This window comes from Lampris incognitus, unplaced genomic scaffold, assembly GCF_029633865.1.
Source record: "Lampris incognitus isolate fLamInc1 unplaced genomic scaffold, fLamInc1.hap2 H_2, whole genome shotgun sequence".
NCBI lineage: Eukaryota > Metazoa > Chordata > Actinopteri > Lampriformes > Lampridae > Lampris > Lampris incognitus.
In genome coordinates this window covers 1,118,721-1,131,549 of record NW_026611077.1, presented here as the reverse complement: position 1 = coordinate 1,131,549, position 12,829 = coordinate 1,118,721, and the positions used below count along the sequence as shown (strand labels likewise).

General features: G+C 42.6%; 1 protein-coding gene across 1 annotated transcript; it reads right to left on the bottom strand.

Annotated features, from left to right (window-relative positions):
- Nucleotides 1-7,034: 7,034 nt before the first annotated feature.
- On the bottom strand, nt 7,035-12,101 carry LOC130131969 (uncharacterized). Its single transcript, XM_056301696.1, has 16 exons — nt 11,859-12,101; nt 11,318-11,378; nt 11,128-11,211; nt 10,516-10,729; nt 10,133-10,305; nt 9,867-9,968; nt 9,626-9,714; nt 9,286-9,464; nt 9,097-9,190; nt 8,575-8,922; nt 8,229-8,346; nt 7,933-8,024; nt 7,689-7,803; nt 7,379-7,483; nt 7,144-7,270; nt 7,035-7,041 (listed from the first exon to the last, which is right to left on the bottom strand). The coding sequence occupies exons 1-16, from the start codon at nt 12,099-12,101 to the stop codon at nt 7,035-7,037; spliced, it is 2,151 nt and encodes a 716-aa protein (XP_056157671.1).
- Between the last annotated feature and the right edge of the window lie 728 nt (nt 12,102-12,829).

Here is a 12,829-nt window from a genome sequence, read left to right as displayed (position 1 = left end):
ACAAAACCATTTGGCATCTCTTTCACCCATTGGCCGAGCTACCGCTTCATTTTTCAATGAAATCTTTCTTAATTAATCACTAAAAGCTTCAGCACTTCACTTCGAAGTGGCCAGAGACCACACAGGAGTACAAGCGGACCAGTGTGTGGTTGTTTGTTGCATAGTCTGGTATGATTGAGGTGTTCTCATCTCTCAAAACATACCATGGTGATGTTGAATGCCATCCAGTGTTCAAACAGACTAAATGTGAAAGCTGTTGGACATTTGTAATTTCACCTCTCCATTTGGTCATCACAACTCCACGCTTTACTAATGTATGCTTTTGCTTTTTTCAGAGTGCTCCTATCACAGTGGGCTGGAGGTTTTCCCTATCTGGAGTGTGAACACTACCAGAGTGAGAAAGGTTAGAAAGACATAAGATAAGATGCAAGACCTTTCAATTATATTATCCTCGCTGTGACACTACGTAGCATTGTTAATGCAAACTATTAGGCTTTTTAAGCATAGACATAGCATTTTTTGTATCAATTCTGGAAATAATTAATCATACACCAACGTTGCACCAATGTTCCTTACTCAATTGGTAACTCATTCTTTATTTTTCTCTCTCCCCTCAATAGGGCAAAGCAGAGATTTTTGTGGACTGGCAGCCCTGCCCAGTATGGTATGTACCCAGTATTTTTTTTTGAAACCGTTATCACCTGGACTTATCAGAGTAGGAGGAAGGAATGCAGCACTCAACTTAAACATCACACTCAGACTCAGGGCTGTACAAAGATGTTCCACCAAGTCTGTGGTGGTGCCAACAAGAGTGGGAATTAGCCTGTTAAGTTACAAAACAAGCAGGACAGTACTGAATTTGGCACAACACACAAATGATACCACATTGATATTATCTGTTGTTATTATTATTATTATTGATATTATTTTGTTTGTTTTCAGTGGAGAGGAATGGCCCCCTTCCTGGCAGCCGAAAGAGAACATCGAGATGACTCGAATAAATTAATGAAAATGAGACATTGGACTTTGAGTTCCTCCTTGCTTTCGCTATTATGAATAGTGTGTTTGTTGTGGATAGGTGGTATTTTTTCAACATGGTAACTGGTGCCATCAAGAGAAGGCGGACAAAATGCAACAATTGAATCTGAAAAGCTATATATTTATTCTGTCAGTGTACATTGCACATAAACAGATGTCGAAGGGATAGATAGGTAGAATGACCCAAAAAACATCATTTAGTAAAGCCTATATGTCAGTACAGGGATTGTGTTCTACACAATACCTGCACTCTTCATATGTCAACAAAGGTGAGGAAACTATTTGTAACCGGTAGTAGATCTGATCAAATAAAACAAATAGTGTTGCCTGAGCCAATATGACCAAGCAAAGAATGTAAATTTTGTTGGTCAATTTCAAATTTCGCAGTAACTATAATGGTGATAAGTAACTATAATGGTTTCAAGAGACACTATTTGGAAGTGGAAACAATGAACCATCCCAAGAAGACGGATTGGATGACACGACTACAATGCATGAACAGCGTCGACGAGTTCAGAGAAGGCGGAAGTATTATCTGACAACTGGACGAAACATCACATTTGCAGAGGCCTATCATTTCCAAATCATTGACCACTTGACTTTTTCAATAATTGTAATACACAATTTCAAGCGACAACATTATATTTTAAATTATAACAATAATTAATATTTAGAAAGAACTTACAGGACCATGGAGAGACTATCAAGGTACAGCCCCGACACATATGGAGGTAAATGTGCCATCACATGCAGTTGTGCAGTGATCTGCCCTTGAAAGGGATGAGTTGCTTAGCCGAAGGTTTACCTGCGTTCTACCAAAGCCACGTGACCGGAAGTTGCTTTCAACTTCGCTAACTCAGCTAAGGTGCCCAAATCCCACTCTCCGCCAGAATCTTACTCCCCCTCACGGAAGTGGTTGTAGCTACGGCTGTGGGGGTGCTGAAGACATGAGCCAATATACTTCTATATACGCCAGAGTCTCCTGAACACGGAGAGACCAACCCCAAGTCGATCGGCGCTTTCTCGGCCGAGCTATAGCTTCTTTTCCGCACCTACTCCCACACCGGCAAATGCCTCCATTTTGCGTCTTGCCAACCCAGGCTAGGTGGTTAGGGGTAGGTGCAGAAAAGTGACCATAACTCGGTCGATAAAGCTCCGACCGACTTAGGGTTGGTTTCTATGTGTTCAGGGGACTCGTGCGTATAAAAACGTGCCGGACTCATGTCTCTATCACCCCCACAACCGGAGCTACAACCGCTTATGTGAAGGGGAGTGAGATTCTGTCGGGGAGTGGGATTTGGGCACAACACCGGCGCTCAGGGCGTAGGCTACCCGGGCATGAGCACCCTTCTCCGGTTACAGAGGGCGCCGATGATCGGTACCTCTCGCGGCACCTTACCGCCGTGGGCTGCATAGCTACATGTCAAATTGTCGCTGGTGACACACATTACATAGATAGATTGACAGACAGCTATATTGATAGACAGCTAAATAGATATTTTAATGACCCCCGCTATAGCAAAGAACAGTGAAGATCCGCAGCAGCCTGCCAGCCCGTTGAAGCTCGATGTAGCCTATCTTATAAGGCATGCTTCGTCAAGAGACTTCAGTGTGTTTCTGTCATTAGGATACTGTATGTCACAATGACATGCATATAATCAAAATATTGAGTAAGCAACCTCAAAGAGGTTCTTTCATTAGAGACCAAACATATGTTTGTACGTGAAGAGGTTATAAGTTATAAGCCTTCTATCTTCAGTATGCTGGTGTCCAAGTGTTCCTCCATCCATCCGTCCATCCATCCATCCTTCCACTCATCCAACCATCCATCCACTCATCCATCCATCCACTCATCCATCCATCCATCCATCCATCCTCTATGGGGTTTTCATTGTTTACTTCACCTTTTGACCCCAGCAAGATAAGGGTTGTGGCTATGGCTTAGTTGTGTCTGTGTGGGTGACAGGACAGTGGAGGGTCTGGGTGGAAGTTTTGCTATCAATCAATAGGCAAGAACTGACGAGACTTCCACTGAGAACACCACTGAGTTGTAATGCAGCAAATGGTTATTATCGATAGATTAGTGACAATGTGTTTCCAGGGAAGGAGACTCTGAGGCCATATCTCTGGAAGGCAGCCTGTTAGACACATAAGCCCAGACTCAAGATAAGCAGAATCGCTGGCTCCATTGAATATGTTATTTGTAGTATTTCATGCAAGATTACATACACTGTACTCCAATAACACCATGTGAGAGGCAAATTAACATTGAAGTCTATGGGGGGGGGGTATAACGTCAAAACACTATTTCTCTGAAATACAGCACACTCCAGAACTAAGTCTAACATATATGTTTAGATATATGTTAGATCTTTCCAAAAATGTGTTTGGTTGTGTTCTACAACAAAACATTCCAACCCTGTGACTTGACAGTTCAACTTGCCATGGAACTTGTGGTCTTATAGACCATGCATGGTTTTTGGCTAGGGTTGGGAAATTGAGCTTCCTTTATGCTAGAGCCAAACCAAAGATATTTTCAGAAAGGCCTTTGCTTCCAGAAGAAAGCTTGCAAATATGAAAGATTGGAGTTGACCCTAGGCTCAGATATTGACCTTTGAACACTGACCAGAGGTCACATTTGAAAACGCATAGCTCTGTAATTAAAATAGCCATCAAAATAAAGTAAACTCTTTTGGACAGCTCCGGACATGTACTTTCAGAGGGGTGGAAGTGGGGAACTGCAAAAATAATTTTAGCTACTTAAAATGGCCTAAAATCAAATTCTGGGCTTTGCAAGTGATGTAAACTCACACAGCGCAATTATGTTGTATATATTGGTAGAAAGAACATATCTTGAGATTCCCACCTAAAAAGATTTATAACTTAGAAGATAATGCTATGTTTGATTAATAAACTACATCACCCATAAGAATTTCAATACAAACATGCAACATGGCGCCCATATTTGTAGTTCAGTGAGATGCTGAGCAGGGTTATGGTATATTAGGGTTACAATCTGAATGAATTATCATTTCACTCTATACGTTTCTAAGATCAGAAGATGCATTACTGTCCACAGAATGTGGGACAGGCGCTGTTTCAACATTAGAAGCCCTCTGAGTGACGTTAAAAGCATAAAACATGCAGAACTATGTGAACAATTCTGGCCAATTGGCTTTCCTCCACGTGGGGTGCCAGAACGCCGCGAACAATCTCAGCCAATCAGTAGTGTTGACCTTCCAAGCCTCGTGCGTGTTGCTAAGCAACATCGTTCTGCGTAATGCGGGATTGTCTATTGATTCATATCTTCTCCGTAGGCCCACTCAACATTCTTTGTCACCTACGTCATTTCATGTTTTTAAGTAGCCTACACAGGAATGGAAACGCTCATTCACGCTGTCAAAGGCAAGGTCTTCATAATAATATCTAAGTACACATTATGCACTGAACAGCGTATTATAATTATAATATCTTCATTTCGTTAACTACATTTCCAAATGACTGGGAGGTGTAACTTATGCATCCTCCAGCTAGCTTATATCACAGCCTTAACTTTAATCAATGTTATCCCCTAATAAATCGTAAAAACTGTTCCACTGCTAAAATCATATTTATATGTATATGGTGTGGTGACCCACATCTATATAACTAGAGACATTCACCTAAGAGAGAATGCACTTCCGCTTCCGGTCCAGAGAGTTCAGTGTCGTTGTCGAATATATGACATGTAAAGTTGGAGCTAGTAAACTACCTGGACTACGTCTACTCTCACGTCTCCTGTCTCGTTGTTTTCTAACTCCACAATGGGATATATAGCCTATATCCCATCCCTTGGTCCTTTCTGTGTGGAGTTTGCAGGTTTTCCCCGTGCTTGTGTGGGTTTCCGCCGGGTTCTCCGGTTTTCTCCTGCCATTAAAGACATGCATGCTAGGGTGCAATTCAGCATGCAACACATCACAGAATTTCTCCAAGAGGATTAATAAAGGGTTCTTCTTCTATTTTCAAACTTAATGTTGCCAATTACATATATCACATATATCAGTGACAATCAAACAAGGAAATGATAACAATTGGTAGGACCTGAGTAAGAAACAAGTAAGGTAAGCATGGTAAGCTCTACACCCTTTAAATTGATTTTCTCTGTTTATAACCACAGGGCACAATATTGTAGGAAAAAAATCAAATAAAAAAGTGATCACAGTATTTTCAATATCTTTATTTCACAATTAACAGGCACATACAGGTGTTACCAGCTCACTCTGCGTGGTGTTATGGTCATTGAGCAGTCTGGAGACCGATGTACTGCATCCAACATTTATTGAGCCCATCTGCGTAGAGTAATCATAGAGCAAAAAGATTTGATCGCAGGGCTCTTTCCCAGCTTAGCATTATTGGCCAGCTAGCTTCAGCTTCAACAACATAAATCATCGTCGTCACTCTCATTGCTTAAACTATTCGTAAAAAAATGACATTTTCACTACACAATCATACCTATAATACACATGACAATTTAGAGATATTTAAATCAAACATTATGGACATTCAAACATTCTAGCTTCTCATAAAAAGGATGTACATAGAGCTCCTGGGATTACTAACCTCTGCCCACAACAGCTAGACCTGGGAAAGAGACAGAGACCTAAGAGTTCACGACCCCGCCAATGTCCCAGCTCATAGCCCATCAGTAATCAGGATATTAAATGTGGCCAATCAATAATCAGGATATTAAAATAAAGTAAATAAATCAATAAAATGAAAAATTAAACAAGACAGGCGATCACAGAAACAGAAAAACAAATAAACAATAGCAAATTAGACATAAAAATCTAGTGAAACATACAAACAAAATGAATCCTGTTACACAGGCAAACAACCATGCATACCCCAGGAGGATACCTAATAATAATATTAATAACTCAAGATTTCTATAGCGCCTTTCAAAAAACCGAAGGTCAGGTAAGGGGTCGGGAAGGGCAGTGGGGGGCAGCAGCAAAAAAGGGGAAAATTAACCTAACTAAACTAAACTAACTAATGGGGAAAAGCCTTGGTAAAAAGGTGTGTTTTGAGGGCTGTTTTAAAAGTGTCCAGGGTTGGGGCGCCATGGATGTAAGGAGGGAGAGAGTTCCAGAGGGTAGGGGCCGCCACACTGAAGGCTCTGTCACCAAAAGTCTGCAGCTTAGTATGGGTGTGGAGAACAGACCCAGGTCAGAGGACCGTAGGTTCTGGGATGGAGTGTACTGGTGGAGGAGCTCAGACAAGTATTGGGGGGCGAGGGCATGGAGGGATTTGTAGGTGAGGAGGAGGAGTTTGTAGGAGATACGGCTCTTGACTGGGAGCCAGTGGAGATGGATGAGGGTGGGGGATGATGTGCTGCCAGGGCTACCTAGGTTGCCTCCTCTTCAGCCTCCTCCTCACTCTCTTCCGAACTGCTAGGTTCACTTTCCTCTTCATCATCCAAGCCTCCAAGGAGAGATGCATGTGGCCCCAAAGCAGCCTGGTAGTGGTGTAGGACCAACCGCAAACTACCTTCCACTTCCGAAAGTCTTCGAATAAGAAGACATCGTAGTCCTTCACTTCCCTCTGCTGACATTCAAAACAAGACAATACACAAACCAATAGTAAGGATTCTGATAGTATGTAACATCTAATCAAATGCCTGCTGATTTTGTGTTGCAAAATTTTTTTGGTGGGATGGCAGTAACATGAATGGAAAACAAAGTTGTTGTTTTTTTTAACATACCCTCACTTATAATTTTGGTCCTGAGAGCCGAGGCCAGGTTTCGCAACGAAGTGCAGTGTTGGGCCATCTCCAAAACCAGGATGCTCCTCTCCTCTTGCAGGCGTGTGGTCAGCATCTGCTGGTCATGCACTCGTCTCTTGGTGCTGATGTTCACTGATGATCCTGTAAGTTATACAAAAGATCCCCTATTGACTTGCTAAATGTCACTTTATGATGCATGATCAGGGCATAGTTCCGTAACTTATATTCTATATAATTATACCCTGGGTCTCAAAACACACACATTTGAGCATCTCAAAAGGCACGTACCACTGCTGTACACCTCCCATGGCCATATGTGTGACACAGTGTGTCCAGCCAGCGACCTCTCGACCACTGCCACATTGATCTGCATCTCTGACACCAGCCTGTTGTATTCGGCAATCTGTTCGAAGAGACGCCGCTTGTCTTTCGCCAAATTTTTGCGCAGGCGGTGACGAAGCTTGTTGCTGTCTAACAAGACAAAAGTAGCACAAAAACAACTGACAATGTAGTGAATGGGTAAGTGATCATGTACATGTTTACATATGATACAAATAAATACTTAAAATTTTACCATACCATTTTGACGGTAGAGGCTCTGTTTTCTGTGGTGAAGGCTCAGATGAAGCCCCTCAATGGACTGTTGTTGCAGGGATCGTTGATCACTGGCGGCATCTGTTGTCTCTACAGAATTGGGAAATAGTAAAGGAATACCAGATATAGATATTTAATCTAACAAAATCATTTAATCGCACACCTACTTCACAGTTTGTATATGTGTTGCACTACTTTTTCAGCATTCAATAACAGCTACTTCTGAAAGTACAGATATAAATGCAAAAAAAGGACAAAAAGAGATGGGAGAGATATGATTTCCTGTCATCCTTACCCCCAGCCCATTCCTGAACATCCATAACCCACTGCAGTGCCATCTCCTCTGAGCAATGGACCTCTTCTCTGAGCTCTAGAAGTCTTGCTGTCTCCTCCACAGCTCTTTGACAAGTCTGAAAGACAGAAATATTTTCAGCATCAATTTCAAGTCAGGTACAGTCACCCAAATCTGCTTCACGCATGTGGGTTTAACCAGATACACAAACACATAATGATACAACAAACATGAATACAGGACATACCTTCACATATCTTGTGGAGAGGGCCTTGTGGAGATTGTCTCCCTTGTGCCTGTTCCATTCCATTGCATGGACAGTCAGCATGTCCACACGGGCTGTTGGAAGTAGAGGATGTCATTATGGACCGCAAATTATAGAACAATGTGAGAAGATGACACACTTCAGGATAGATACAATGCCACTTTTTAAAAAGAAAATTAGAAAACGAAGTGAGAGTGAGTACAGTAAGGTACAGTTGAAGAGAGTAGAGTTGAGATGAGTAGGGATTGGGTGCTGGAAAAGTGCTGAAAGTGACCAACCTGCTTTAGACATATATTTTGTTGTCAGAGCACAACGGGAGAGGTAGCTGTTCACCTGCTCAACCTCTTCACCAGCCGTTGTGCCCGCTCCCTCCTGATTCCTGCCACTCCATTTAAGCTGTTAAAGGAGACAATGAATGTAGTCAGGAAGCTGGATTGATCAAAAGTACCAGTGGCCCTGCCTTTGATCACGAAACACCCGGAGAACCCTGCCCCTGCCACTGACAATGGACTGAACACTGATATTAGCAGCAGTGCATGAAAATTGACATGGAATCTTGAGCTGAATCTCAATATTGTTTCTTTATAAAACAATACATAATAAATTGAAAAAATGAAAATATACCTCACACTTTGTGGCATGAGCCCTGGCATGCATGATGCTGAGGAATGGCCTCATCTGCAAGAGCCCCTGGAGTGGTGGAAGGGCAGCCACTACCTTTTGGAGGTATGGCCAGTACTTGCAGGTGACATCCATGGCAAAGAATTTGACATTTGCTGTGGCCTGAATTTCTCTCTGGAGATACAGAGGGTAGGCAAACATTTCACCCCGGTACATATTTAGGCCTTTCAAGAGGTAGCCATGGCGACACACGGCTACCTCAACGCCCTCCTCATCGAGTTTACTGGCCCTCCGTGAGGTTTCCCTGGCTGCTGCCCACTGCGAAGCACCGCATGTTGCTTTGCCTTGCGTCTGTGAGAACAGTGCATTAACAGAAACATTTGAAACACAGGTACTACAGCATCATTAACATTCCTTTCACTTAATACCCATTGGTATCGGGAGTAGCTGAATAGCCCACTAGTATGTGGTGAGTACATACAGTAACAACATGATTAATGTATACTTGGCTGGTGTAAGACTTACGCTTTTCACTGCAGTCCTAATGGTGTCAACAAAAGCTGACACCTTACTGTCCTTGGCAAGAAACAGCCCTTCAAAAAATGCAGTGTTTTCGAAGCTAATGAAAAAAAAACAACAACCATAACATCAGTAAACCATTCCCGTTGTCCTAAAGACCAAATTCAACAAAAAGACCACAACCAAAAGACACACCCGCTGGATCGTTTAAAGCGGTAAAGCTTCCGGTTTCCATCAGCTGCTACAGCCACCATTTCTGGGGTACAGGCGGGGCAGGTGAACGGGGTCGCACAGCAGAGCTGGTCCTCCTCAAACGAGCAATAGCTGAACTCCAGGAAGCTCCGCTGAAGTGCATCCCCATTGATTTGCCCTGACTGAAGTGTACATAATTATGAACATATGGGTATTGTCTATTTAACAATATAATAATAATTATGAAGACATTTGTTCTATTACACTTAACTCTTCCAGCACGCCGAGTGCGATGTTCCAGCAACTTTGCAAAAGCTTGCCTGGAAAAGCCAGGTGAAATGACCTTCAGGTCTTGGAATGAGTGGAAGAGGTCAATAGTGTACAGGGTCTGGGAATGTGAAGAGGCTGGCCAGTAACCACTCTTGATTAGATCTTTAAGATCCGGGGTCCAGTGTTGCAGGCAGATATTGCACACATGAACAGGCATGTGCAAGTCGAACCGTCCTGGTGATATATTTAAACAATTTAGACAATGACATGTCATTATGCTAACAGATATGAAGTATAAAAGGACAACTCTTTACCGTTTATGGTGATAAGGATGACTTCTCTGCCTGGAGACATAGTGACGTCAGCAACTTCACATGAGCATAGCTGTGGTGCGCGCACTGTGGGTAAAATGGAAGCTGACAGAAAATAAAATAGAAACATGTTATTTGCATAACAGACAGAATAGAAACATGTATATTTTAATGTCATACACTCTCACAGAAATAACTACCAATCAAAAATTTGAGAACATAAAATAATGCCTTAATAGTGAGTGAGTAAAAACACATAGAATATGTACCTTGCTTGTGTGAGATGTAGTGTCCAGTTTCCCCTTTAGTATAGCATGTGGATGGTGGGATGGCCTTGAGGAAGCCATCCACCACGCTGTCTCTGTTGTGGAGTGGCCATCTTTTATGGTGCAACACATCACAGGCCTCACACAACCACTCCTCGGGAAGGCAGTCTCTGCACCTATGCAAAGAAAAACAGATAATTATTTCATAAGCAAATAAGACATGCCATATATTTTCAACTTTGCATTTGGTTGGAATAATTGGAGTAAGATTGAGCCATGTCCTTTTGTTAGGACATATCCTTCCGTATTTATTCAGCCTATGATAACAGTGTGTAAACTAAACTATTTACAAAAACTGAAGAGAGCTGCAGACATCTGACTCCAACCTTATAACAGCAGCCTGATGGCAGATAGAGCACAACTCCTGGCCAACAGCCTCAGTTGCCAGTAGATATTGCAGGTGGTCTGGCCGAGCTTCCTTCCACTGTTCTTGGGCTGTCAGCTGACGCAAGGACCAAGACGAGGAGCTTTGCAGAGGCACAGCAGGCACATCAGTATGGAATGACCCAGAAGTCATTGACAGCCTCTCCATGTTTCGGTCTATGAAGGAAATGCAAAAGCATGTTGAATATGTTAAAGGTGCAATAGAGAACTTGTAATCTCTACTTCCATTTGAGTGCTCAAAAGCCATAAAGGGTCGTTGAAAATCTAACAGTACCATGCCTGTATATGAATAATCACGTCTGATCAGTTGCAAATTACTAAACATCTAAACTAAGGATTACTTGGATCAACAGGGTGAATGACAAAAATTTTATCTGTAGATGCAGTATTACAGACCAAGTGAAACATGTCTATGGTGCAATGAATGAATGGTGGCAGGGTGCTTTAATGAGATATAACCCCAAATAGTATAGCGTCCTATACCATGGCCAATTGATACCCTGTGTGGCATCTTTAAGATTTCAGGATGATGCGATCTATGTGTACAATCTTACCAAATTCTTCTTGAGCAAACACTCTTGGCTGGGAATTCCCTGCAGTAGTCGTGGCCTGGGAGTCCTCCGTACCAGGGCATGTGACTGTAAAACAAGACATGCAAGAATAGAAAGAGATTAGGAGAACCCTAACATGTTTTGAAGGTTAAGGCAAAATAGCAACAATCTATTCACATGTTCATTACACTACAAATGACGACGCTCAACAACAGCTTGACAACACTGTTAGTCCCATCCTTGGCGTTGATTGGCTAATCATTAGAACCCGCAGGATTTCCCACACATAGTAAATACTTTGCAGGCCGCCCAAGTATATTCATGGCTGCCAACGTATTGAAAAGTATCAAATCTAGCAATAGCAGAGTCTGATCATACCCCACCCCTGCTACCACCACAAGTATATTTCAATCATGAGGGAAACGCTGATCCTGTGATCACTTTGTAGTCAGAGAAACAGTGACATGAATGATTAGTTACATAGTAAATCAATGAGACTTAATGAATTTCAAATTTGTTTAGGAGTTACCAGCAGTTGAGGCTCGACGCCGTCCTCCACATCTCCCTCTTGGCTTGCCTCGTCCTGCATGGTTCCTTTTTATCGGCTGAGGGACCTTTCTTTGCGCATTCTGTGTGTGACAATTCTTGTAAGACTGACATTTAAAAATAATGATGAAGGCACTGTTTTGAAACTGAAAATGTAAATCCACACAAATTGCTATTAAAACACTAACCCTGGCTTCAGTTGGGACAGCATCGTGCTTCACATGGAGTGCTATGACCCTCCCCTCCTGGTAGGCCTCGTCCAGTAAGTGCTCGTCCACGTCTTCAGCATAATCAATTTCATGCCTCAGAGCAAGTGCAATGCGCCTCCCCTCCTGATAGGCCTGGTCCAACATGTCTCCAGTCAAGACAGCTTCATTGTTGAAAGCATGTCCAATGCGCATTCCATAAGTGTGGTCGCGGATGTGGTCCATGTTGGAAGCCATGGATGAAATAGACAAGAGCGTGAGAGATGGATAGCAAGAGTGTGAGAGACTGACAGACAGACAAGAGAGTGAGAGACTGACAGAAAACGAGAGTGAGAGGCTGACAAATAGGCAGGAGTATGAAAGAGAAGGATGGATGGGTGGGCGGAAGGATGGACAGACAGAATGACAGACAGAGGTTGGCTCTTAAAAGAGCCTTTGGGTTTAATAATATTGAGTGATCCAAGGGTGGGCAAAAACAATGACTGGAGCTGCAATGACAAGGAAAAGAGGGCTGAATACTATATTGCCACATACAGTAATACTCATCCAATGTTGTCTTTTTTTGGAGGTTAGAGAAACCCTCATCTTCTCCGACCGGTTGAGCTACAGTATAGCGGTGATCCGAGTTGGCTAATGCAGCTATGAGCTAGCAACTCGTGGCGAAACATGGGCTCATGTCATGCTATTGCTATGTACAAGCTATAAGGACTGTTAGTCAACTAGGTTAGCAAGTCAGTTACACGAAATTGTTGTGTTAGCCAGAAAAAGTCATTTGTGAGGCTCTCCATTCTCCAAAAAATAGCAACCCCCTTCCCCAATTTGCAACGCATTAGCTCTGCGGACTATGCTAGCTAGCAAACATGCTTGCTAGCATGCTAGCTAGCTGACATTATTAGCGATCTAATTCCACTCTCATTAACTATTTGGACCAAACGTTTAGGCCATACTTTGAC

Bases quoted from the DNA above. Each gene is read 5' to 3' on its own strand.
- LOC130131969 (XM_056301696.1), bottom strand. From the start codon at position 12,101: ATGGACCACATCCGCGACCACACTTATGGAATGCGCATTGGACATGCT. The intron at 7,804-7,932 runs GTATGTCCTGTA...TCTGTCTTTCAG, and splicing joins TCTCCACAAGATATGTGAAG to ACTTGTCAAAGAGCTGTGGA. The intron at 7,484-7,688 runs GTAAGGATGACA...CCAATTCTGTAG, and splicing joins TGTTCAGGAATGGGCTGGGG to AGACAACAGATGCCGCCAGT.